Consider the following 26,890-nt stretch of genomic DNA (forward strand, 5'->3'; position numbering starts at 1 on the left):
AACAAATCATTGCATATCTACACTGTCCCACTATGGAAGAAATAAGTATCTCCTAAAAATATATTACTCGTATTTTGCACTGAATCAAACCCTAGAATGTTCAAAAATACTATAGAATTCAAGAAACTCAATTTCACATTTTTCTGCAGTTACTGTCTTTCTCCATAGTTGGGCAATGCGTCTCAAAAAATGTCCCGAAAGTGGCAAATTCAATTCTCCTAAGTGCTCGCACAATTTTCCAGCCCCGAAACTCGAGCTCAGAAACTTAGCTCTCGGTAACAAAGGTTCGCCCAGTCCCCAGAAACGAATAGGAATCACAGCGGCAACCGACGAGAAAAATCCCTAGATTAGTGATCGTTAAGCGGATCAGTCTCGCAAAGATCCTCCTTCCAATTTCCTACTTCAATTTCCCCGCTATGAACCTGCCCCATCGGCCAATGCCAGCCAGTTAAACGGATTATTTCCCGCGGCACGGAAAACCCCAGGGGAGAGTCGTGTTCCTGGTTGTAATCGTCCCACGGTCGAACTTGTCCGCGTGAACGCGCCGTCGTTCCATTTTTCTAATCGTATACAGTGCACACGTCGGGGGAAGAGAAATCAGCGGGCAAGGCTGGCGAAAGAAAAAAGGAACGAGCGCCTGGGGGAGGGTGGGAAACGCGGCGTTGTGGGGGTTAAGTGGACGAGAAACAGAGGGTGCAGGGGCGCTGCAGAGATTCCCTGATACGCACCTGACCACGCGCATTTGAGGGCATCAGTGACGTCAAACCTCAGGGGTGGAGGTTCTTGATTACGTCACTGGCCCAGCCAGCCTCACCGCCACAACATCGATCAGTCCTGATCGCGTGGCGGGAGGGAGGGTGGGGTGGCGGGTAATTCGAGGAAATATCGCTAATAACCACCCCACGGTCTATTAATTAAACTTTTCATTGGTCGATGATACTTGGTGGCTCCGTCCATTAAATCTAAGCCCTCTACGCTTGGAAAAATCCCTTTTCGTTCTATAGGGTCTTTCATTAAGAGTGATAGATCTTTGAATTTTAATCAAATGAGTAGTATGTAAAATATTGTGAAAATTTGTATATAAATTTAGAGTACGTTCAGTACTATTATCTATGGAAAATAGTATCGCTAAATATCCTCCATGGCTTCGTTTAGTGGCATCTTGGAAGACAATAAATTTTTTATGATATTCTTGCATAACTGAGGCTCTGTTTTCATAGTTTTACGAATAGTACGTGTAATGTTGTCCTTAAGGTCCTCGATTATTCTTGGTTTGTTGGCACAGATTCGAGATGTATCCTAGTTTCAAAAAATAGTTCAAAAGAGTTTAAGCATACGACCTCGGATGCCAGTTTGTGTTACGCGAGAATGTCATAAAAATTTGTTGTTTTTCGAGATAGTACCAAATGAGGCCATGGAGGACATTTAACGATATTGTTTTCTATACTTAATGGCATTGAGCGTATTTTAAATTTAAATAGACTTCAAATTTAATTAAAGATCACAATACTTTACATATAACTTATTTTATTTGAGTTCATAGATCTGTCACTCTTAATGAAAGACCCTATATTTCTCTAATGTATCGAAATAATTGTCATGGGTCGGTTATAATCCGAGATTATTTTAATTAGAAGGAAATTTTGGTAAACTATGGGAATTGGACGCAAACCAATGAGATTATTATGTGAAAAGCTAACAGAGGTTAGTTCCAGTCTATGTTAGTTTAATTATTGCTCTGTTTGTTTGTTTACCTGCCTCTCGCATTGTATACTTTGTTTTCGGTTTTGGAAGAACGGAGGAGTGGGTTGAAATGTGATGAACTTTGGCACTGTTGAATTGTTAGATGAAATGCTGATTGTGTAAATTTAATTGAATTCTAGAGATGCAGGGCAGAGGTAAGGTATAGAAGTATGTAATTAATAATTTAATTACCATAGTATTTGTTTTCAATGTTGCAATTATTTCATTCAAAAACTCAAATGTTCCGCAATTTAGTTGGAAGTGTTAAATATATCAATATCTTGTTAATTTAAAAAAAGACATGCTTAATTTTAAGTTTTATAAACTTTTTAAAATATATATTCTACACTTGGTAATAATCTCTAAAAAATCAGAATTGTTTTTTGTATTTTTATATTTGATTTTCTTATTGGTGAAAAACCAACATGAACAAAATATCATCGAATATTCTCGCACCTTATATTTTTTGAAAAATTAAATTTGCCAGCTTAAAAATGGGACACTGTGGGTCTATTTAGGGCTCAAGGGACGACGCTTGAAAATTTCATTTCCCAACGAAACTACCGGCTCACGTTCTCTCTCGCTGCGAGTGTACGTTCTCAGTGTTTGAGACGAGAACTTCAGAATCTCGTTTCCAGAGAGGTCCAAACGCAGAAGCTGTCTCAGCCAAGCCCGTTAATTATTAGAACTCGTAAAAGTTTAACGCTAAGCGTCTTGCATTCGTCTTACAGACACCACAGTCTCCAGTGGGCTTAGAACTACAATTTGCTTGCTGAAATGGTAACTTATGCTCCCTCGTCTTCCTAATGGGTGCCTTGGAAGTATGAGAAGCAAGAGGATTGGAAAAATGATTGCGTGGAAGAAGCAGAAATTTAAGTAAATTTGTTCGTGTCACGGACACCCAATTTCATGGTCCTGTGTTCGCTCTACTTTTTCCTGTGGCGTTTAGTCTCATTATTTAAAAATTATATTTAAGAATTAGAGTCTTGTGAATGGCATTTTATCGTCTACTACTGACAATAATTTTGTGCTAAGAAAAAGTAACTCGGGAGAAGCTATTACAATTCGTAATAAGAAAACTATTTTTAAGGAGATTTGTCCAGTGTCGAGTCAGACACAGTAGAATAATACAGACGCTACATAAATCTGCTGCTACAATTAATAGTGAATAGTATACAAAATTATTATTAGTCTTTCGTATATTTAGATCCACTTTTTCTAGATCCAAATTTTCTAATCTTAATTAATACCTAATTTAATGTTCAAGAATCTGATCATCATTTGACTTTAAGACCACGAAAATATTGATATTCCCTTTTCATCGTAGAAATGTCACAAACTCAATTTTTTAAATTTCAATACGACTAAAAGTAATTGCGGGCTAAGTTTGTATATAGAATAATAATTCGTAGTTAATTAAGAACTGATGAAATTTAAACAAAATGAAACTTTAATTAAGAAGGCTTCACTCGACGGGTGTAATGATTACATCTTAATTATCGTCGCTTCGTCTTCTGAGTTTCTCAAAACTTAAATTAATGAGTCAATAAAAAACAGAACTTTTATTAAATATGTACACTTTATGAATATTTCATCTTCATGGCGAGATTTTTCATAATCAGAGATTGGCTTCAAAGAAATTAATCTTACCTATTACTTTATGTTGGATAAATTGCTTTCCACCCTTCCCCATTGTTACAAAATAAATAACATTAGATAAGCAGTTATTTAAATCAAAAGTTTTTCAATCCTATGATGCTAATAATATGCAGATATATTGTATTGCTTTCGAAATAATTTTCATACAGCAATTTAAGAAATTGGAGGAATATACATACGTGTATTCTAAAATTTATGCCGCAGAAACTTACAGAGAGTAGAGTAAATTGAAAATTAAATGGAACTTCTTGAATCGATTTCATTCGAATAAAAGGACGCGGATACTTCTGACAATAACTTGTTTTATTGACTGTTCCCCTTCTTCTATTTGTGAGAACATTTGTTCGAAAAATTTGCTTCAAAAGCATTCAAGGAATCCTTACATCTCCAGCAATTTCTTGGAGAAACATTTAAACGTTAAGAGGATAAAGGAACAGCATTTTAAGAACTCCAAGTTTTAGATCCGTCTCGTAAAAATACGAATTAAGCTACAAGGGTTTCAAATTTGTGTTTCACTCTTCGAAAAGCTACCTGCAGGTTACAAAATAACCCAAATAGTTTTCCATAAAGAGAACAAAAATGTCTACAAAAGAGTTGTAAATTTTTTATTCCCTTTCTCATTTCCTATGCTCTTGTTTTAAAAGGAAGAACAATATAATATCAACAGATTTTAAAAGACTTCTTAAACAGATGTTAAATACAGTCACGCATCTATTAGACCTTTAAGGTAATAAGTTAATACCTCGTATGACAATTTTAAATAAATTTATACAATAAAAATAATAACTATCATTTTATTTAACAGTTATGGAAAGACCAGAACGAAATAAAAAATGATTATTTATCTAATTAGTTTTCTCCATTTTTCTCAATACGTAAAATCCCATGAATTACACAAATCTGTCCCAAATTTTCCCCAACATTTGCCTAAAGTTTTACACTGCTACAATTAGTCCAAAAAAATTCTAGAACGCCTTCACCTTCGTTAATCCCGGCTGCTTAATTAATTTCACCGTAACCATGTCAAGAGATAGGCTCGACGACCCACAAAAGCGCCAAAGGGACATTATACAAAGTTACTACCCCAAATAGCGTGGAGCAAATAAATCTACGAGCGTTCAACTCCATCTGGAGCCTTCGGTAACGTCAATACTTCACACGTCAAATTTCGCAGGATTATTCAAGGATGGATGCAGATATTTCCATTTTTAGTTCCCGACGAAAATCGGACATTTTTTCAACCGAGTGAACTTTCAGGGTGTGCACGTTTTCTGTAAAGTGCTCAGTGATGCACAGTGTTGGCTCAAGCTGACATTTACGGCAATCGCTGAAAGTTACGCAAATGGATAGTTGATCTGACTGGCTAGATAGCATGGAGCACCGTTTTACGTGAACTGACCACGAAATTGAATTAAAATTTTCTAACCACAATTTTGTATAATTTAAAAACGAAATAATGATTACTAAATATCCATGATATTTGTTAATATCCTGAATTAAATGTATATTGAATAAGTATATTGTAAGATTTTTTTTCATTATCCTCATCCCCAATCATTATCATCATTTTCTCATATATTCATGGACGAAACACGAAAATACTTATAAGTAGCAACAGAATGAAGGATAAATATCGAATTATTTATTTAAAAGGTACAAACTGCAAAAGTGTGATCTTTTCGACAGTACTGAATCGTGTTTTCGCGTGCTCGCGGAATTCTCATCGATGTCACGTTACTCTTTCCCTTGTCGGAAGGTAAACGTGTCAGAATCGCGCCAGTAGCGTTCCTCGCGTGTCAACAGTCAAAACGGAAATTGAGGGGGATGGCACCGTGCAGCGAGCACGTGAAATGAACGATAAACGCGCTGTTCGCAGCGTTTTCTAAGGAAACTGCCACCCAGATGGGAAAAGAAGAATTTTCTTCGGAGATCAAAGTAGATTCTTTCATAAAACGTAGAATTTTCTGTCGACATTTTTACGAGCAAGAGAGAGAAACGTCTGCGCTTGTGTTTGTACATCAGCCAGTTAATTAAAATGAGGAACTAAATTTTCGGTTTTGTTTGTAGTACTAATTGAAGGGGAAATTTTAATTACCATTCTCCATATTTAATTAGTACTTTTATAATAAATGATTATTTTTACACATGACATTCCAATTTAGGAATTAAGGTACAATATTTCTTTAACTGGTGTATTTTTTCAGAATATACTGCATGGAATATAGAACGCAGCTCATGGAAATGAATATCGTAACGGAAGCAGTAAAAAATGTTTGTCTGGTACTAACTTCTGAAATAAATTCAAATATATTTGTAACTGAAAAATTGGATAGAATTTTGCTAAAAATTTGCGATGAAGTGAAATACGATTATTAAATAAAACTTTTCAACTTTAGTAATACCTACAGTGCAATTAATACACTGTTTTATAAAACGTATAAATATCTAAGGCAGCAAATAGAGAATTTTGAACATCGAATGAGTGTAAAATTTCTGTGCAAACTTTGCACGTTTAACCATTTTCGCAAGAATATTTGGTGATTGATTTTCCAAATTGAAAGAACGAGCTGACGTGTAATTTAGTTGAAGGAAGAAAATTTTGAGGAAGGGAGACACCGAACTGGTGAAGAGGGTTACATGAATGGATCAAAAGCGAACTCGATTACAGCAGTGGAAAAGTTACCCGAGTGATTTCTTTCATAGAGGAGATTAATTAGAAGCTCCACTATCAGAGCACCCCGTTGTTTCCCTGACGTTGATCAAATGATCGACGAATAATAAGGAATGAGCAGCGATAACGTTGGAAACGTAACTAATGCTTTCTCCGACTCCATTTTGTAATTAAACTCTAATTGCTAGTGCTATATATTATCACTACCTTTTCAAGCGATACACTTAATGCACACGTGGACCACGACTAATATCGCTAATATCCTTACGCAATTTACTCTAGTTATTATAGCACAAGAAGCGTCTATAGCAAAATCATTTCTAATAATTGTTTATGAGTGAGTTACAAAGTCTAACTCTATACCCATATCGACCTACCCATTGTATATAAATGCATTCCTCTTAGAGATAAAATAGCGAATGACATATAAACCAGAAAAATCAATCTTGTTAAAGCATTTCCCAAAGTTTCAAATCCCTTAAATAATAAATATACTACATTCAATAACATTATGTAAGGGAATGGTGAATAGTAGCGGCTAGAAGTACGGAAGAGGAAGTGTAAGGGGCTAAGGGGAATTAGTAAATATATGGTCAGACACCGCCAAACCGAAGTGATCGAAGCTTCACCCTACCATAACTTTTTGTACGTGCATAGCATCCCAAACCATTTCGAATAAACATTATTTAGATAGGCGAATGTATCATAGATATGCACATAATAACTAGTAAATAAAGTTTTATGTCCACAGTTTTTAAAGGTGCAATCGTAGGACTCCTCAACTCCACTATTTAATTAACTACCTTCTCTTTTGTAACACGCTGGTAATCTACCCCCGATAGATCAAAATCAATCCCATTACTAACCTACTTGAGGGATGAACACGTGGTCCGCAAGGGCAGCACCCGCTGCTCGATCGCTTCCTCCTACGTGCACACCAATCCTGACCCATCCTCTATGGTCAGCAATTTTACCTTCACCTGTTCGAACGATCAACTCGACGTGTGTGCACTAGACAGTCAAGGGAAACTAGTTCCTGTCTCTGTGGCTGACACTGAGGAGGCATTTCCATCCTGAGAGTTGCATCTCTACATTCCGCTTTGATTTCACGCTAGTAGCGAACTGGAATCCTCAATTTCGTTGTTTCGCAGCGAATTTGATTAAATTCGAGGCTTGGGGAAACTGGGAACCTGAATGTTCTAATTCAACAGTCCCTCGTTAGTTTGCTCTCCCAGGAATTTACATTTTTGTGAAATGTATCGCTTCCTAGTGGAGAGCTGTATGCCCCAGGGAAGGTTATCAGTATTCCTCATAGGTTTCGAACCTCTCAGCAAAATTGTAGGATTACGGATGAAGCTTCCGATTCAGGGAACCTTGGACTCTGGACTCTCCTCAGAGTGCCAGGAGAATGGACCTTTGAAAGTGGTAGCGCCTCTCGATCAATTTGTCGACGTGACTACAGTGCCCTTCGATATCCAAGAAAGTGCACCTATGTGTACCACACTTCTATTCCCCTATTTCTCCAAGAATACAGAACCACCAGTCAACCTGCGTCGCACTAACGCCCTCCAGCAGTAACAGGATTCCATGGATGCAGTTAGAGTCGCTGTTAATTGAACCCTTGCAGCGCTTCAATATTTCGTTAGCAGAGCACTTCGGTATCTCTCAGACAGTGTTTCGAAGCTCGTCAAGCGTGCACCATCCACGAAATCCTCATCGAAACGCGACACTCTTCTATCCCCACAGTCTACATTCAAATCCCACTCCGCCACGCTGTTCATCCCCATGGAGTACTCTTCCATCGCGACATCGAACACGGGACTCGATTCAACCGAACCATCTACTAGCAAACCCCGACACAAACAGACCCACAAATCCCCACAAACTCGCCCCCCACCGACCCCACAGCACGTGGACACTGTTCAATCCGTTGTTCAATGGAGTACAAGTCAGAAGCTAGCTGGCAACTCGCCTCGGTTGCCAGTGTCACCTCTAGGATCCGCTAAAGAGCTGAGGACCGTGTCAGTCGAAGGGGATGCTCCAGCGTGAACTGGGTGATGCGAGTTATCCAGCAGAACGCCGGAAGCTTGGCTAAATACGAGGGAGGACAGTGTTCCTGGCAGTTGGGGAGGCCACTTCCTGGCGGGCTGGCGAGCTCAGGGGCAGCAGGGTGGCGTAGACGCGACGAGCCCCAACGTGGTCGCGGAAAATGTAAACTTCTTCGAGGGATGTGCTCTCCTCGGGGCGGGAGGACCAGAGGGGAGGACGCGGGAGCAACGCTGAGGCGAGACAAGGAGGGAAAGCTGTTCTCTCGCGGCTCTATCGACGCGAGCGCCTCCTTCGTCGAGGCTTCGGCGCCGAAAACGACGACGCCGGCCACCCTGGAGGGGGTGGCGGCCGCGGAAGGAGCCGGGGCGAGGGGCGCTGCACGGTGCGTCGAGTAGAATTGTTTTTGAGGGGTGGCGGAGCGGTGCTGTTCCTCTTCCTCCTTTTTTCTTTCGACTCGATGTTTTCCTGGCCGTTTTCACACCGTATCGAGGCACTCCGTCTCGCCCTAGAATTAGAAGCCTCGCGAACCGTGGAGCACTTTCGGGCTTAGCGGTGGCTCGCGCTGAAAACCTGGATTCCCTGCACCTTGCGCGTGTATCTTCAATGTTTTTCGAAGGGACTCCTTTGCTGAGGCAGCGAGAACGCTTCGAGGCAATTTTATGTTTCAGTGGAACGAAATATGGATCTGTTTTTATGGGACAGAACAGCATGGATCATGTGCTCCTGTTTCTGAGACGTTAAGGGGTAATGTTTGAAACCTAGTTTCTTTATTCTGTGGGTTTCTTGTGGGTAAGGTTCCTTTAATTCAACCTCTTCTTGCTAAAAATATAGACTTCGATGAAGGTATATGTACTACAATTTTTCAACAAATTTGAAGTCTCGTTCTATCGTATAGCCTGGGAATACAGAAGTTGAATTTCATTTCTGTTATTCATAACTTCAAATAGTGAACAAAAGTTAGGTTCTATAAAGAAATTGCAACTGTCCAAATGGTAGCTTGGTTGACAAATTTTTGTGAGTGTGAAAACCATTCGAAGATTGCTTTTTCTACTGACTTTTACGTTCTTTTTGTGTGAAATTGTAAAATTCTTTTCCTACCAAGTCCATTTCAAATTGCAACATTTGTTACATGACATTTTATCAGATAATTCTGACCTTTAATGGATCGTGGAAAGAGAATGGATAATTTTAGAAACATAGATATTTCACAAATTTTAACTGCTTCCCCTACATTAATTTCGTTTTAAAAACAATTACTTACAGGTACAAAAAGAATTGAAGATACAAATTTTGTAAATGTATTTAAGGTAATCAAAAATTTGAAGTTTCAAGACGCTACGATATCTTAAGAGTTGTTTTGATGAAAACTAGCTTCTGCGTTCTTTTTCATTATCGCTGCCCCACAATCCTGATTCTTTCGTTCCACCCTATTGTATGTAAATGAAGGGGTGGTTTCATGAACTGATGCTGGGTTTCTCTTGGAGTTCGAAGTTTTCATTAGTTGATGTTGCTTGGGATTCCCAGCTCGATTTACTTAGATATTTTAAGGATTATTACAGATATATTCTAAACCTTTAAAAATTACAGTGCTCCTTAAGGATGGTGGATTTAAAACTACAGAGTTAATTTTTAGAATTTCAAGATTCAGTTTGAGACTTGGGTAAATATTTGACAATATCGTCGGCAAACATTCCTAAATCATCGACTAGATGACGGCATAGGTTCAATACTGATTCTACCATTAATAGATTGAGTATTTCTGTGGACAATGGACTGAAATCTTAATACTATTCAGACTCCAAATAGACATTCTCTGCTAGATAGTATTGCTTTATGGACAGACATTGTTGATCTATGTATACATATTTACTGTCTAGGTATTCTCGTAGAGAAGATTGTAATCAGTTGATGGAGTGACTTCAGCTTACGTAGATCTGTAAATCAGTGCTGGCTCTCCAGTTGGTTCAAGATGCATAGATTCTAAGGACCTAAAGCCAGAATTGAGGACAGTTGCCTAAGTATTCACATTATTATAACTAAACATATTGTTAGCTTGTTCTATGTGATCAGACGAATGAATCTGCAAACATGTGCTGCTATCTTACATTGAATGTGGAAACATTTTTAAACTGAAGAAATGTTGCATCTTTGCCATAGTTAGTTAGTCTATCAGATAAATATTCTTATTTTATTGTTACCTTGACTTAGATACTTGTTACACAATGTTAGATAAAAGTTAATGCTTTTTCTGTTTTATCTGTATTCTTTTTTCTTGATTTCATCTAGTTTTAACGTTTTCAAGTTACAACAAAATTCTTACATCGTTCTGATTCTTCGCTAACAATAATATACAACAGAGTCGAATTTCCCTCGACTACATTTCCTAAGTTATCGTTTAAGTCTTTTGATGGTCTCATAAATGGAGTCTTTCATCAGGATCTACATGAAATCGTAAAAACATTCTAAACCATTTTAAACCTGTGCAGTCACGAGATTCTGTCGTAATTAAAAGCATGCAACATATTTTTAATAACTCTTATCGTCCCATTATCTAGTAGTTTCCTCTAGCACTATACTACTGCACTGTTGCTCTACCTTCTAACTTCAGGAAATATCCCTCGCTTCAGGGAATTGCAAAGGCTAATACAATTCGAATATCGTTTATAATAACACGTTAACTAAAGTTTCCTCGTGTAATCGAAGGAACCACGTGCTCGGTGACACGCCCACAATGCTCAAAATCAATGGAAAGTTGGGAGTGGGTGCAGCGACAGTGCCGTGACCCCGAGTTCGTTCGAATGGATGCTGTGGCCTTTGGGAGAATAGTTTAACAGAACAGTTCTGACATTTTATGAGTTCTTGAATTATTGTGAACTTCTACTGGTAAACAGTTTATAATCTCTTAAGGTATATGATAAACCAGAAATGTTTCTCAATTCATAAGAACTTATAATAGAAAGTCTACACAAAGTAACAGAACAAGTTAGGTCATCTTTTATCTGTAACTCCTCTTCTCAGTTAATTCAACACAGATTAAGCGATGTTTGGAAGACGTTCTACTGTTCATAGAATCCATAGGAAAATCCATGGCAAGCAGAAAGAAGCCAGAAGAACGCGAGCAAACAGCAGATTTCGTCTTCGTGATAGGAATGGAACCATGACCCGACGTAACAAGCACAGACTCTGGGTTATAAACACTGTAGACAGCGAAAGTAGCGGGTTACCTACGACCTACGTCAACGATTTCCTTGCAATATTGACTCTACGCACGCCACTATTAGCATCACGGAAGAAAAAGCTAAAGGTTAACAAAATTCTGACCTAGACGACGAAGCAACACCTTGTCCTGATTCCTTTCAACCCTTTCCTCTGCTGCTACACTATAATTTTAGAAACCCAGGAATGTACCAAACACCTAAGTCTACATTTTCCGAAAGCTAAACGACTACTTAAATGCCCATTTCGTAAACTTGATAAGATTACTGAAATTAAAGCAACCTCCAGGTCTCAAAATTCACAACCTGTTTCAGCCTGAGCTGAAATTGCTAAAATTAATACCAGAAGCTCAATCTGTTCTGCTCACACGAATAAAAAAACGCTCCTAATCGATAGCAGATCAACGAAAAGGGAACACAGAGGAAGCTCCGAAATCGAAGCTATCGAACCGATAATTTAACCCGAATTGCTTCCATGTTAAATCGCCTCTGAAGGTTCGATTGGATCTATATTTCACCTATCCCCGCCTTGGTCCCTCGTCAGAAGCGAGCCTCGACACTCGAACGAAGCTTTTAACCTCGAGAAACGTCTTAGCTCTTGCGAAAGCATCCAAGATGTCCCTGAAGCTTCTCTCGGCTAGATAGAATGAGGTACATCGTTTCGTACTACGTCATCTAACGATGGACATAAGACACTGCAAGATGATGTAATAGAAAAAAGCTCTTATTTTTAGTTATAGTTAGTACTACTTATCTCTAGATGAAATAGATTAGATGAGCATTATGACCTGTAGGGGATTTAAGTACCTCAATCATTTGAATGAAGGTTTCTGTTTGATCAGTTTAATCAAAACTGAAAATACAAGTAGAAATCAATATTTCGAATGTAAGATGAGGATTTGAAGAATTTTATTTGCAAAATTTTAAATTTTGAGTCAGTCTGAAAAATACTTAGATTTTAGTATTAGTCGATCAATTCATTTAAATGAAGCAAAATAATCTAACAGTTAAATTGTTACTAAAACTAAGTACTGCCCATAGTTTTCACCAAAAAGTCCCTATATAATATTTTCTCAATCCAGGTACTTTTTTCTTGAAATTTACTTTGTTCTGATTTGTGATCTATTGGAAGGAGTTGAACTGTAACGAAAGCATGAAATATGGATTAAAATAGAACTATTTTACCACCAAAGGGCCAAATGAAAACCCTCTAGACCTAGTTATTGATTTGATATGGAAGCTTCAGTGCTGCCACAGCACTAGCAGGGAGGCAACACCGCCTGTTATCGACATTTTAGGGAATTTCGAGTCGGTAACACAGACTTCTGAGCAGGGAGTTACCTGCAGTAGACTGAAATCTTTTGTGCAAACCTCAGGCACAGACGATGAAACGAGTACATACGATAGATTGGGAAGCTTATGGAGTTCCGTGTTTCATGTTCTGAAATACCGACTTCGTGAAAAATTACTAGTTTTCGAGCACCCTCTAGGATTTTCGAGTGGTAGATGCAGAAAGCACATTGTGCTTTCGTCACTGACACTGGTAAACGAGGAAATATTTTTACCATATTACCCAATATACAGTGTCCCACTAAAATATCCTCTAATTTCAAATAATAAGCGAAAGTGCTATTTACAAAAGATATATTGTTGCAAAGATAATCTTATACCTAAGTGGCAATATATATTCTAAATAAAATGCCTAATTTCTCATGGTTAAATTAAGTAGAATAAGAATTAAAAAATGATAGTTTACCCTAACAAAGTTTCTACTACTGGAGAATCTGAAATAGGGACTTTAATTTGTTGCCAAATAATTTTTTACTGCATTATTTTTGTACATTCTGGAGATAAGTTTCTTTCTCTATAGAAATCATTCTTGAAATCAGAGAAACTTTTTCCGAAATTAAATATCTAAATGTTCCTCGAGTATTTCTATTTAGCAAACGATAGTGTGTATCGAAATAGGAAGACAACAAAGTTTCCCAATATATCTGTACGATGCATGGAAATCGAATCCACGCAATTTCGAAATCAAGCTCAAATTCGTGTGGCAGAGTATCGAGGAGGAAATGGAAATCCATTTAACCCAATAGAAAACGATATCTCGAGCCGATATTGGAGCAGTTAGTAAAGTAAATGAATGCAGTTTCTCGACAAACAATGTGGCGTAATCAAATTATGAACGAAACGATTATTTGCATTTCGTATCATGGTAGAATAGTATAGGTGTGTAGTATGTAGTAACATGCATCGTTGTATTTGGCGCATGTTTGCAAGGCACACTATTATCATTTGCAAATATAAAATGGAGAAGAGAGGGGAGAATTTGCTCAAGGAGATAAATCTGACTGCATCTATTTTGCATGCATGTACATACATGCGTAAAAAATAATCAACAGAATAAGAATAACAGAAATTATCAAATTCAATTATTTTATAGAAAATTAAGTTATACATAATTATGAAATAATGTTCAGTAGTTGACCTCCATGTATAACATTTCATTTTTTTAATCGTTCAATATCTTTGAATTTTCTTTTTACAAATATTGTTACATATCTGTATCTACTTTAGGTCACTGAAGTATATAAATTTTCAGCATAAATTAATACTGACACTTTTATACTTGCAGAATTTTAATGGAAACATTTGTTTCTGTTTTTGATTGTTAAAGGTCAGGTAACTTCCTGTTTTCAATCTACAAAATTCAGAGGTCTATGAGAGTGTACTTAACATACATTGAAATGAAACACACTGAAATGGGATAGAGTAAATTCGTATCATTTCCATTCGATGTCGATCTTTGTTTCCCCATGGAAGCAATATCAAACGTAGAATCGGGTACAAACAAGGGAAACGTGATGGACACGTGAAACCAGAAACGATGTGGACCACTAAACAACCTGTTTAATGTCAGAACCAATTACCACCTGTGTCAACTGGATACGAACTCCAAATTTAGCTACTCTGTATTTGCATGTCCTAACGTTCTCTTACATTTAACGCTTGCTTTTCGTCTAGGCATTAAATTCTCTAATAAAGTTATTTTTATTAATTGCAGTGTTTACATTTAGTAATTTGATAATTACAAAATTATATTATCACATAATACCCAAGTACTGAAAATCTTACTAACATTTAATTTATGAATTTTTCTAAATTTTCCAAGGTCTCTAAATATTCCAAAGTTTCTAAGACTCTACTTTCTAAAATCTTCAACGTCTCATTCTGTGATTTTCAATTTACAGAATTTTCCATGGTGTTAAATTTCAAAACGTCTAATCCTACATTTCATAATCCTCGAACTGTGGAATACGTAAATTCTCCAAATTTCAAATATACAGATTACCAATTTTCCAAATGTTCAGAATCTTAGACACCGTTCTGCTGGATTTTCTAAAATTCCAGATTCTAAGTTTCATTGATACCCAGCTCACAAATTCTCTAGCTTCCCAATTACCTACTTCTCAGTCATTTAATTTCTTAATTCCTCGCTTCACCGCGATCGATGACCACAACCTTACCATTAGGATCACCGAGTTGAAACGCTGTCAGCGTAGCGTGAGGGAACACGTAACATGTCGGAAACAATTATCATGCTCTCAAGCACCGACACTAGAATCAATAACACCCCGAGAGTTCACACTTTAGGTATGATATCACACGCCTTTTTGTCCTTCCTCCAGTCATGATGCATTTGCAATAAAATCGATATTGGATGCATTGTGACGCTAGTAAACAGCTTTTTACAAAATAACGTAGTTTTGCACCTGTAACTTCTGGAAGAATACAAGTGATAAGGAATTTCTCAACGTAAATAAAAATGTAATGATAAAATGAAAGATTTTGCGACTGTCTTTCTGTTATTTCGTGTTATGGTATAGATAGTATTAATTCAAGAACTATGAGTACCGAAGTAGCTTCGAGAAGAATTAGAATATTGACACATAGTTTACATTGAAGTACCTATACGATATTTTATAGGAGACTGTACAGTGTGAGATCTAATTTTTATTTAAATTATATTACCTCTTTAATTTTATTAATTTAGCTGTTTCTATGATACTAAACATCCCCTAAGCATCCATCACCAGTTGACTGAAATAGGGCTGCCTCTACAGCAAACGAGTATCTAAACTAGGCCAGCAGCTAAAGCCAAGTCTAAGTTTTAAAGCTACCGCAAACTGAATGAACCAATACCATTTACAACCATTAGGTGTTCGAGAATCGAAAGCATACGCGGAGAAATAATGATTCTACGATTAAGATTCTAATTAAAAAATAAATCAAAAATATAGAATATAATTTATCACAACCCTACTTCATTTTACAGAAAATATATTTCCGCTTGTACCACTGTTTCCTGAGCACTTCTAACATCAACAATTTTTCATGGAATGAGCTGCTTTTCTCCTCTCAACACTAACGAGTTATCTTAAATCCTCCAGAGTTGCTAAGCTCAGAGACAAGCTCCACTCTCTGGAGCATCGCAACAAAATTAACTATTCCAAAAGAAAAATAGCTCAGCTTCCTGTAACGAGTCAAAGAAAGAAAGAGATTTCGTTTAATGCATAACTGAGCTAGTGTTGGAGCAAGACGATTAACGATCGCACCGTGGTCCATTATAACGTGATTAGCGATTCCCATGGTGCAAAGTAATTCTGCAAGTATACGCTCCCAAGCTTCGCTCATTGGTCATCGCTGACGCAAATGAACAGCGAGGCTGTATCTTGCAAATCGATCGGTCCTCGATGCCATCCGCCAGAATTCGAGGTGTATGATGCACGAGATCGATGTCATTGGAAATTGTACCGCGGCTCAAATGACGGTTTAATAACAAAACGACGGCTTTAATTAAATAATAGCCTGCGTACACGTGTTTGCGGAATTGGATAGCAAGTATAATGATCTATTATTTAGTACATTGAGGTTAGACAGGAACACATTATTGGGGTATCTATGTGGATTAGATGGTTCAGCTGTTTCCATCACTGTCGACTGAAATGACATTTTCTGCGATAATAATTAATTTATGCAGAGTGTATAATTCCACGAAATCTTCTATTGTAATATTCTGTTCTATTCCTTCTATCCAATAGTTTTTGTTATTTTAGTCGTCTCGTTAAGTTCAGAATTAAAGTGTGCTTTTTTATGGTGGATGTTTGGCAGAAATAAATTCATTTTTGTATCCATGTAACAATGTTCTAGTACGTTGTCTAGATTGGTTGGAAACAGGAAATATTTCTTGGAAATATAGTTTTCATTTTCCATCAACACGATGTTTCTCGGCAGTTTCGAAGTTTCCGGTCCCAGATCGCCCACGCGTTTCAAGTGGTAATATGCACTTCGATGTTTCATATTTGGGCAACAAATAAAGATATCGATGAAAAATAAATAATATAGTAACAAGCAAAAATTCCCCTAACTTTTGAACAAATTTGCTTATAGTATATATTTGTTGATATGAGTGAAATTGATAGAGATAACAATATTGAATAAAATTCTTATTGAAGTAAATATTGTATAGATTTTTCCACCTGTATAAATTAATTTTCAAAATTATAATGAACTTCTAAAATCTTCCATAATTTATTATCTATTTCCTATTTCTATTTCTACTTCCATAACTTGCTTATTTCAGAGTTCCATAATTCTCAATTTTATTTCCTCTTATATTATACTAAATATTTTGTACGATTTAGTAAGTACCTTCACAATGTTGCAATACAAACTAGTACAATATTTGTTACCAACATTCACGTAAACTCTGAACTTTCTGGTATATACTTCATGATTAAAATTATAATACCCCACAATTAATATCTGCAGCGGTTGTATCATATAATAATTAATATAACTGTACCTTCTGTTCCACGACATAATTAACGATAAACGTGGTACAAATTGTATTATGGGTATACATATTCTCATTACGGAATTTAAAATTCAATATTGCAAATAATTGAGACTGGTTTTGAAATTAATGTGCAATTCATTAATATAATTCCTCGCGTAGACCTTTCACAACTAGCTTTTATTACTTCGAGCAAATCAATTCACAGCTCCAAAAGTGTCAGCCAGAAGAATAAATACTACTTGTCTAGACTTTCGATTCGAAAGTTTCGGAAACGTTTCAGTAGAAGAAGCGTCTTCGAGAGTAACACGCGAGTCGAACTTCGATCCAGAGTTCGAAAACCGTCTCGAAGCGAGGGAGTTTTCTTGTCACGTTTCAGTGGATACTTTACAGTGACGTCACGGAGAATCGAATGTAGCACAGACAAAAAGAGAGGAGAAGGAAAAAGTGGACTCTAATATAAAAAGTTATGAACGAAATTCTATGATTAGAATATTTCGACTTAATAACTGGAATATTTTCAAATATACAAAATAGAATGTCCCTTGCTTTCGGGCACACAATATAAGAGAACATTGAAATATTTCCATTTATCATGCAAATAGAGAAACATTCTGAGGACTCCTGCTTAATTATTCATACAACTTTTTACAGCAGCTTTATATGCAATACATTACTTACTGTTTATGAGAGGAGAAATGAAAAATTTTTTTGAATAAAAAACACTCTGTTCCTTATTTCAACCCCGTAACTTTTCATTCAGTAAAAACGAAACTGATTAATAAAGTTGATTTTTTCTCGTTCAAGGCGGAAAATGAGAATTTAATAATTTCATTCATTGGATTAACTTTAGAAAACTAGAACGTAATACGGACTTTTAATTAAGGAAGAAAAAGTTCATTTCCTAAAGACTTAGCATAACGATCAGCATACGACAGAAAGCATTAATGATGCAAAACTTTCTTGCAGCTGAAAGCTCTGACAATTTAATATACTTCTCATTAAATAATTGTTTGCAAACCAAAATCAGTGATAAAGTAAAAAAAATTAAATGCAAAATGGAAATACATTTGCAATACAGCGTTTTGTTCTCATACTCGTGAAATGGAAATTAATGAAGACACAAAAATAAATATACACAGGCACACGTATACTCGTAAAAATATTTCGTATAAATTCTCAACGTGTTGTTAGCTAAAATGTCATTCATTTTCTGCGATAGCTTATTTTTCGAATTTTCAATCATCATTGATCTACACTGTCCTCTTTTACAACCACCCTCAATTCTGTTTATCAAATGTCAAAGTGCATCTCAGAAAAAATTTCTGTCTCTATTCTTTAAACTCACGCTACCATAAAAAATAACAAAAAGCTTCCACAATATCGAAAATTTCCCCCAACAATTGAGTCTCCACAGTTAACTGACAGACAGCCTACATTTCACACACGATTGCGCGAAACCATTTTACTAACAGTCATTTCACTACCTAACGCAGTTTATGCGCAGCAGTTTCGAATTTCGCAAAATTAATTTTCCATCCCATTTAGTGCAGAATTAGTCGTAAAATCTGTACACCGCGTAATATTATCAGCGAACTTCGCGAAAAGTTACGTCTACCTCAACGTAACCAGGGATTACAGCGTCCCATTTGGTAAAACGTCGCAAGACTCGGCTTCAATTTATTAGCGAGCGCAATTTGCAAATTTCTGTTCCCGCCTCTTCAGCCATAAGACCATTCGTCGAAGCGTCATTTAGGTGAACCAGTCAGAAAGGAAATTACTCCTTCGAAACGGAAATTCGGGCGAAATCATCGAATCAAATCAATCCATTAACATACCCAATTCTCGAAACTGCCCAGTTCAGGGGAATGCACAATCGCGGAAACGTGTTCATCACACTTGACAGGGACAGAAATTCGACCTAATCGCGCATTGAACCTGCACGATGCTCGTGATTGGCATCTGCGTTAGTCTGTAATCGAGCGTTGGCCTTATCATAGTATCGCTGGATCCTGATGTATTACCGATGAGAGGATGTAATATCTACCAGGACTATCACTTCCTAGACACCGATAGTTTCTTGCTACAGGGTCTACTCGATACAGACTTGTGGGTTGCTGGCGAGTTTCTCAAGTTACACAAGGTTTATAGTACTCCACATTTGTCTTATCAAAGGTATGGTTGACTATACTCAAATACCTAATACTTGTTTATTTTACATAATATCGAGATATACTGACTGTGAGAAACTTATTTAAGAAACTTATAGCGTATGGATATTATCGAGAGAGGGTTACTGCCATGTATTGAGACACAATTTTTTGGAAGTTTTCAAACTTTTTAAATATAGGAGTGAAGTCTACATAGGCAACCAGTGTTCAGAATTTGATATGTATTAGTTACTTTATGCGACAGTATTATACTCGAGTGACTATTCGAAGTTTTTAACTAGTTATTCTAATATATCCTTTAAAAGAGTATTTTTCACTGAAAATATAAAAAATAAAGAAAATGCTAAAGAGATAATTCAACTGAAATTATATTTATATGATGGACAAAATCTCTGTGAAACAGTAGATACTTTAATTAAAATGAAAAAGGAGAAAGTTTCTAGGGTAAACGTGTGAAATCCCTTTCTACAAATCTGTAAGTTTCAAGGATCAAGCAGCGCTTGCAATTAGACGCAAACAAAGCCAAACTTCACTTCCAAACTAGGAATTTCAGTTATACAGGGTCGAATTAATTCTAAACATAGCCTAGGTTGTGTATTTAAAGGAACTTGCCGTGGGTTATCCGTCCGCTAACGTTTCACATACAGAACAGCACATTCCAACCCCTTGAAATAGTCAAATTTGAGATGTGACGTGTTTCCTGATTCTCCAGTAGAGTATTTTTTAAGGATAACGTGACATTGTGAAATAGAATTATTTTGAACAGTCTTCATTGTCAAGTAGAACATTTAAAGATATATAAAGTTCTATAGTGGAGGTCTAATGATCAATTAGCATGCACATGTGTGTATCTACTTTAGTTAGTGCAAAATCAGGCTCAAGTCGATCCTTGCAAGATGAACTTACTGCACAGAGAGATCTATTCTTCTTCCCTGTTTAAGTCTCCGTTTTTAATAATTTTTGGATGAGTTCTTTGAAACTAGACCAATTCTATTTCTAAGAAATATTGGCAATTAAAGTTGTTCAGAGCAAGTTAATTTCTTGAAAGATTTAAGAATGGAACAATTTGAAAATATACAAATTTAAATATTTAAAAATTTGAAAATTCAAATATTTGAATATTTCCAGTTACTCTTAAGAGACTTGAAAGTCTTTGGACTCATAGTCATCAAAATACACCACCCTCGTTATCAATATGAACACCATCCAAAATGAAGAATGATTCTGACCGCCTAGTGAAAGACGCCATAGGTCTAGATCAGACCTATCGATCCCTCCAGGAGCCAACATCGATCAGGCCGTAACTCTATCATGTTATCTACTCACTCTAAGAACACCTCGGATTCGCTTCTGGGCAACACCAACCTCGGCAGAACAATAGCCTTCTTGCGCCTGGTCTTCAGCGTTTGGGACGAGAACTGAAACTCCGACGACTGAATCGGCGAATGGGGGCTCAGGATCGTGATCTTTCGATCGCTTCCACCTGGACTGGTCAGCGAGAACACGTTGGACGGTGGTGGCAGGCTCAGGTGTTGCGGAATCTTCCTCTCCAAACCAGTATTAGCGAATAATCCACGTCTGACTTCAGCATTCAAGCTTTCCTCTCTAAGCAGATTCTCGCTGCTCCTAGACTCCACAGTTACGATCCTTCGAACATCCTTCGTGGACGACGTTAAGAAGCTCCTATATTGGCTCTTAGAGCTAGCCACGTGGGCTTCTGAAGACAGAGATAGTGACTCCAAGGACTTCGAATCTTCGCTGTAACGATCGTCAGCGCTGAGAAAGTTCCTCGAAGTTCGCAGACTCTCCATAGACCTGGCTGTTATTTGACCCCCTGTGCTGGTAGTTAGGAGATGCTGTTGCTGATGTTGCTGCCTCTGCAGTTTGGTAAGGCTCTTTACCTCTGGCTCGTACTCCTCTTGGCTGGAGGACGACTGAGGGCTGCGATTGAAAAGACCAAGTCTCGAGCCTGGATACCTCGTCTGTTCCTCCACCTTTAAAGTGGACCTAGTAACCGTCTGTTGGTGGGTCATCAATAATGTTTCTGCTTCCTCAGGGACATCCAGGGAGTATCGATCTCTGCCTGAAATCCTGTTCCCTTTTTCATCGGTGACTATTGGTTCAGGTGTCTCGTCATCCTTGGGAATGTTCTCTACTTCGTTCTCGGAGGCACATTCCATGGTATCAGAGTCGTCTGTGGAGGTCTTTTGGAGAGTTTCCATCCTGGAGAGGAATTTCGCAGAGGATACAAGGGTTCTTGTTCTTGATTCTTTGTGAGACAATTTGTTGACCAGAGTCAGCGACTCGCGTTTCTCCTCGGTGTCATCATCGTCCATTTTGAGGGAGTCTTATAACGAGCGGAGGATTTCTTGAAGAATTTATCAGCTTAGTCGGGAATCCTTGTGTTTTTAGGAAAAACTGAAGCAATTTAGATAACGGAGGAAGAGAGACGTTTCATTCTAGTTTCATCTTCTGGGGCTTTTCCTGGCGATGCTTCATTGTTCTGGTAACTGTCGCCACAAATAGGGTCTTGGCGTCTCTGCTGTCTCGAATATGTTACACTAGCTTGCTCACTGAGACTCTGGCAGGCTGAAAGAGTTAACGTTATATTCTCAAATGATCGGTATGTCTTATTGTGCACTTTTCTTTTGGAGTACCTCTGATAACCGCAAGTGAATTAAAAACGCTACAGACTTTTTCAAAAATTATAAACGCAGCATTTTGGATACGTTGACTTGTAGAAGCTCGTTCGATGCCATGACAGGATCAATACTAGCAATGATTGATGCGAAACGGATCGGTGTTCCGGTTGAATATTTTCAAGCTTGCAGTTTTTCACAATTTAATAAAACTGAAAGCATGCCAATCCTGAGGCACGAGAAAAATTAGATTCGCGGAAAAGTATTTCCACTGTTTAGATCTATAGTTAGAAACAGTTATGTCTTGACTTTGTCTACAGAGACAATGAAATTTTTTATTGCCTATATTTCATTCAGAGCTTTCAGAGAAACACTAAAATACGAAACGATGGAGGCTTTTTTGGTTTATGATATTCCTTTACCCAATTTGGTACGAAAATTGAATCTAAATGTAGCTACCTGAATTTAGTTACCAATGCGAAATGGTATGATTAATTAAACGCTCCAGCATGAAGCCAAATTTGCATTTTTATGATATGATTCAATTATTTATTCCTGTCGCAATTAAACATGTCTCGTCAACATGGATGATAACTGAGTTCTCCAAGGCAACAAATGTAACAGAACGACAGAGCGCGTGAAAATTTTCATCCACAAACTTTTCAATTAGCCCTGTCAAAAGCTAGAAATTCTAAAATTTGCTTGATTGAATTTTAAAGTTCACTCTAGAACCGTTTTCTAGCAATTCCCAGCGCACAATTACACGAGTTCGCATTCAATTTTTGAATTCCTCCAGGCGGAATAATAAAATGAAGTTGAACCTTACAAGGAACTATAATATTAATTTGAAAACTGTACAACATTTGGAAACAGATTTAATACTAACTAAGTGTTAAAAATATTTGAGTAGCAACAATATTAAGTATGCTGGACAGAGGGATGTAATAATGTGCCCTTAATTGAAATCGAGAAGTAAATTGTTCAAATAGATTATCTAACTTCGCAGATGCTAGGTGTAATTTAAACATGGATCTTCTGTACTTCGCCCGTGAATAAGGAAACGATAGAAGTACCCACCCAATTCGAACAGGTCATCGCTTTGAGCTCAAAGTAACGCCTAATTATAGACCAACTCAGTGAGAGATGAGAATGTGTTATGTATAATGGGCCATCGCTTTATTCTTGGACGGTCCTCGACAGCTCAGCAGGAGATCATCCCCTGGACAGCGTTTCTGAATCTGGTCCTGACTATACACCCTCATATAATAGGGTTGATGGCACAAGTAGAAACAGACTGAACATGTATTCTACAATAGACTATATAAATTCCTGAGACCAATGGATTAAAGCAGTAAAACTCTAGAGATAGGTGGCATATTTGAATATGTAGAACTGGCAGTAAATTACAAATGAAGGGTAGTAGATTAGGAACAGCTGACGCTTGATAGAATGGGTTAAGCTAAACTAACAAAGCAGGTAGAGTTTGGAGGATCAGAGAGAGATACTGAAACAGATGTAACTAATGGATCAGAAAGGACAGCTAAAGACATAGAGCTGAAGAAATAGATGGGTTATTGGAGCAGAGCTGTGGCTCAGTGGGGAAGGTATCTAGATGAGTATATAGAACTCTGGAATTACATGAAACAGAATCTCAACCATCAATTGATATAGTATAAGCATTGAAATACAATATGGTACTACCACTTTGATTCTCCTGCACAAAGTGGTTAATAGTAGTATCTATACAGACAATACACATTTGCTCAGTTCTTTAACCTGCATGAATTACTCATGGATATTTTACCTATGAAATATTCAAAGTATAAATGCTCTGACGTTTACTATAGATACTAAATACTAGATAGAAATCTTGAAAAATTACATAGAATATTTATGAGTAGACAAAGCTAACAGGACACTCATAAATATCAAGTTAGATCAGATACCACAAATAGAAGCAATTAAGCATGTGGAGTCTGAAGAACAATATAGGAATACAATTGGTGTAGCAGCTGGTGTAATAAAGAAAACGTAGGTACACACAGAAAATATACAGTTCTACTCCAAGGTCTAGACAGCTAGCTATACATGTACATATGTATCAAGTTTGCCGCCATTATCCAGCTACTCAACCCACCTCTGTTATCCCTACGAAACCCATGCTGGTTAATTGCACACTGTCCGCGCTAACGTACTTCCACTTAAATAAACCTGGTTACATCTTAAGCTCCCAGTTACATCATACCAAGGTATCCTGTATTCTTCAGCGCGCAACACAAGGATTATTAATTTATATACGGCAGCCACCGTAAATCACGCCCAACAGACGATTTATAAGCTTGCGTTACACTGTTCCTTGTGGCTTCAGCTTCGCGAACGTTCCCCAGGCATCTTTGTTTATTTTCCATCGTCATGGCTCACCGAAAGTTTCCTTTGTTAAAGGGGGAGACCGAAAAAGCAATTGAAAGAGAGAGAGAGAGAGAGTAGATTCATTAGCCACCGATGCCCCAGACTAAACTCACTTCACGCTCTAATTGAACTCCCGAAGCGCTGTTATTGCGAAACATTCGCAATCCTCGGTTCTCGTTCAACTGTTGGAGACAACTAACTACTCATTGTTTGATAGTTGTCGATGCCATTTCTGCGCAAATCGAACATTGCTGTTTCAGTAAATCTAGCGTTCGAAAACAATGGGACAGTTTGATGTGGGAATTTCAGTAATACACATTTCAGGTCCAATGACTTTTCTTCTTTCTAGTGTTACGATTTTGATATTCGTTAGCTTCTTCTGGCTTCTCTATTCCTCAATTCCAGTTTCATTTCAGAGGCACAGAATCTGGATAGTTTTTGAGACAAAATATTTAATGTTGAATTTATTTGAGACTCTTTCTCGACTTTAACTCTTTATGTAGTATCTAATCCCAGAATTAATTACATTTGTAAAGTGTTTCACTTTGGTTCTAGATTATCTGCATTGGCGTCTTGGCAGCGCAACGTCTCTTACACTAAGGCTTTCAGGAAAGTGCATCTGGATTTCATTCACCTCGTTCCCAATTGGCGCCACAGCTCTCAGAGTTACTTTAAATTGCATCCATGTAACGTGTATAACTGGGGTGCATTTTAAAGCGTTGACTTAACAGTTTCCTTCCATTTATTCGCAAGGACAGGTAATTATCGGTGGTCCTTTCAGGCCAACAAAAAGGAGGAAACAAAGGATAATCCGCTTGTAAATCCCATTCAACTGGAAAGGAGGTTACACTGGTAATTCATTACATATTAATTTATTCCCTGGAATTTAGTTGTCGAGAGTATGCTTCTGAATTTAACGCGGAAGCGTGAACGAAATAATCTCATTTTAAGGAATTAACTGCTTCTGTGTTTCACGAACAATACACGAGAGGATCTGACGCACAGAGATATTAGAAACAGAAACAGAATTCTTGATGCTATACAAATAATTCAAGTAAGACAATTAGTAGATAAGATATTTGCAAATTGTATTTGAAAAAAATTGAAAGCTAGACTTTTTCTACTACCTTCTAGATAATACAGAATACCATTGAAATGTGATGCATGAGACATTCAGTGATGTGTGTGACCAAACAGTACCAGAGAGATAGCCACACGAGATGGTAGGGGTAATCAATCACTATGATGGGTGTGGCTAAGATCTACAGTGGGGATAGCCTTGAATAGCCAATTCTTCATCCTAACATACTATAGCAGAGCCGAAGAACGCTATAGCCAATGGAAGATGAACCCAGGTACGTTTACAAATGGAAATCATATTAATAGCGAGAGCGTTTCAAGAAAGCGATCAATTTCTGTGCGTAGTGCCAGGAAAACGTGCCAGAAATTTCGAAAGAATTCTTTCTTCCGCGCACAACAGTCGACCTCTACCAATTTAACGCTTTAGAAAGCGAGAAATCGACCACGGTCGCCATTTAACTTCCCAGAGACGATCTATCATCCCCATTCGGACACAGAAACGGTTATATAGCTTCTGCGCATCCGTTTTGAGTTATTAGTGCTACTCAGGTCTCATATTACGGTTTAAATCATCATGACGACACACGTAAATATACCAATCAAAATAATTACAGTGTCTATATAGAGCAGCTCAATTTGTTCTAGAAGTTAATGTATCTTCGAAACGAGTTTGACGTTAAGATATTGAGAACATGAAGAATGAAGGAGTATCAAGTATAGTCATTCAAATGTGCCAAAGAGGCATTTATTATAAGAGCTCTAGAAAAGACTTGGAAACGAAGTTAACACAGTTAAATCTTGAAATGAGTTCTGCCTTCTATCATTTTTCTCTAAAGCAAATAGAGAAAGTATGTATAAAAGCAAGACATAGTATATTATACAATGCACAAGTTTCCTTGGAAATTCGTCAAAAGAAATTACGAGAAAGAAATTCGTTTTCCCTCTCCATGTGGTTTAGTATTCACTACTTTCAAATTACTAATATTTAACGTTGTTTGTATGACATTAATATATAATAAAATTAATTAGCCTGTTCATAATAATGGATTTATAATAAATTTTCGTCCATTTTGTTTTTAATTATCATACATATCCACCAAAATTCCTATTTATTTATTGTGGATATATAATGATATACAAACCCATTTGAAATTTCAAATAACAGAATAATTTTATCTCTATATGGGAAGTTGAAATTTTGTCAAAATTTCATCCCTTTCCTTCCTTCCAAACAAACTGGAATATCCTTTACGAACTAAACAAATGATCCATATAAAAATTCTGAAAGTTTCCTCGTAAAAGTCTTCAAGTCGAACAGGCGATAATTCTACGAAAATTTATGTCCATAGGAAGAAACGTACGTATATTATGTGAAATAACATATCCCTCAGCTCAGA

At 37.1% G+C, this 26,890-nt stretch overlaps 1 protein-coding gene across 11 annotated transcripts in view; it reads right to left on the reverse strand.

The window, feature by feature from the left end:
- Nucleotides 1-26,890, reverse strand: part of Dnc (phosphodiesterase dunce) — a 420,060-nt gene that overhangs the window by 99,469 nt on the left and 293,701 nt on the right. For 3 of the 11 annotated variants that reach the window (XM_076380412.1, XM_076380414.1, XM_076380413.1), the window contains one exon: nucleotides 20,692-21,954. The exons of 6 other annotated variants lie outside the window; for them this stretch is intronic. In XM_076380412.1, the coding sequence (XP_076236527.1) occupies nucleotides 20,692-21,701 (1,010 nt within the window). In that variant the 5' untranslated portion in view covers nucleotides 21,702-21,954. Of the gene's footprint in view, nucleotides 1-6,939; nucleotides 7,084-20,691; nucleotides 21,955-26,890 lie in introns of those variants that run through there. 2 more of the 11 variants (XM_076380415.1, XM_076380423.1) reach the window with 2 other exon arrangements.

Source organism: Calliopsis andreniformis, chromosome 6 (assembly GCF_051401765.1).
Source record: "Calliopsis andreniformis isolate RMS-2024a chromosome 6, iyCalAndr_principal, whole genome shotgun sequence".
Taxonomy (NCBI): Eukaryota; Metazoa; Arthropoda; class Insecta; order Hymenoptera; family Andrenidae; genus Calliopsis; species Calliopsis andreniformis.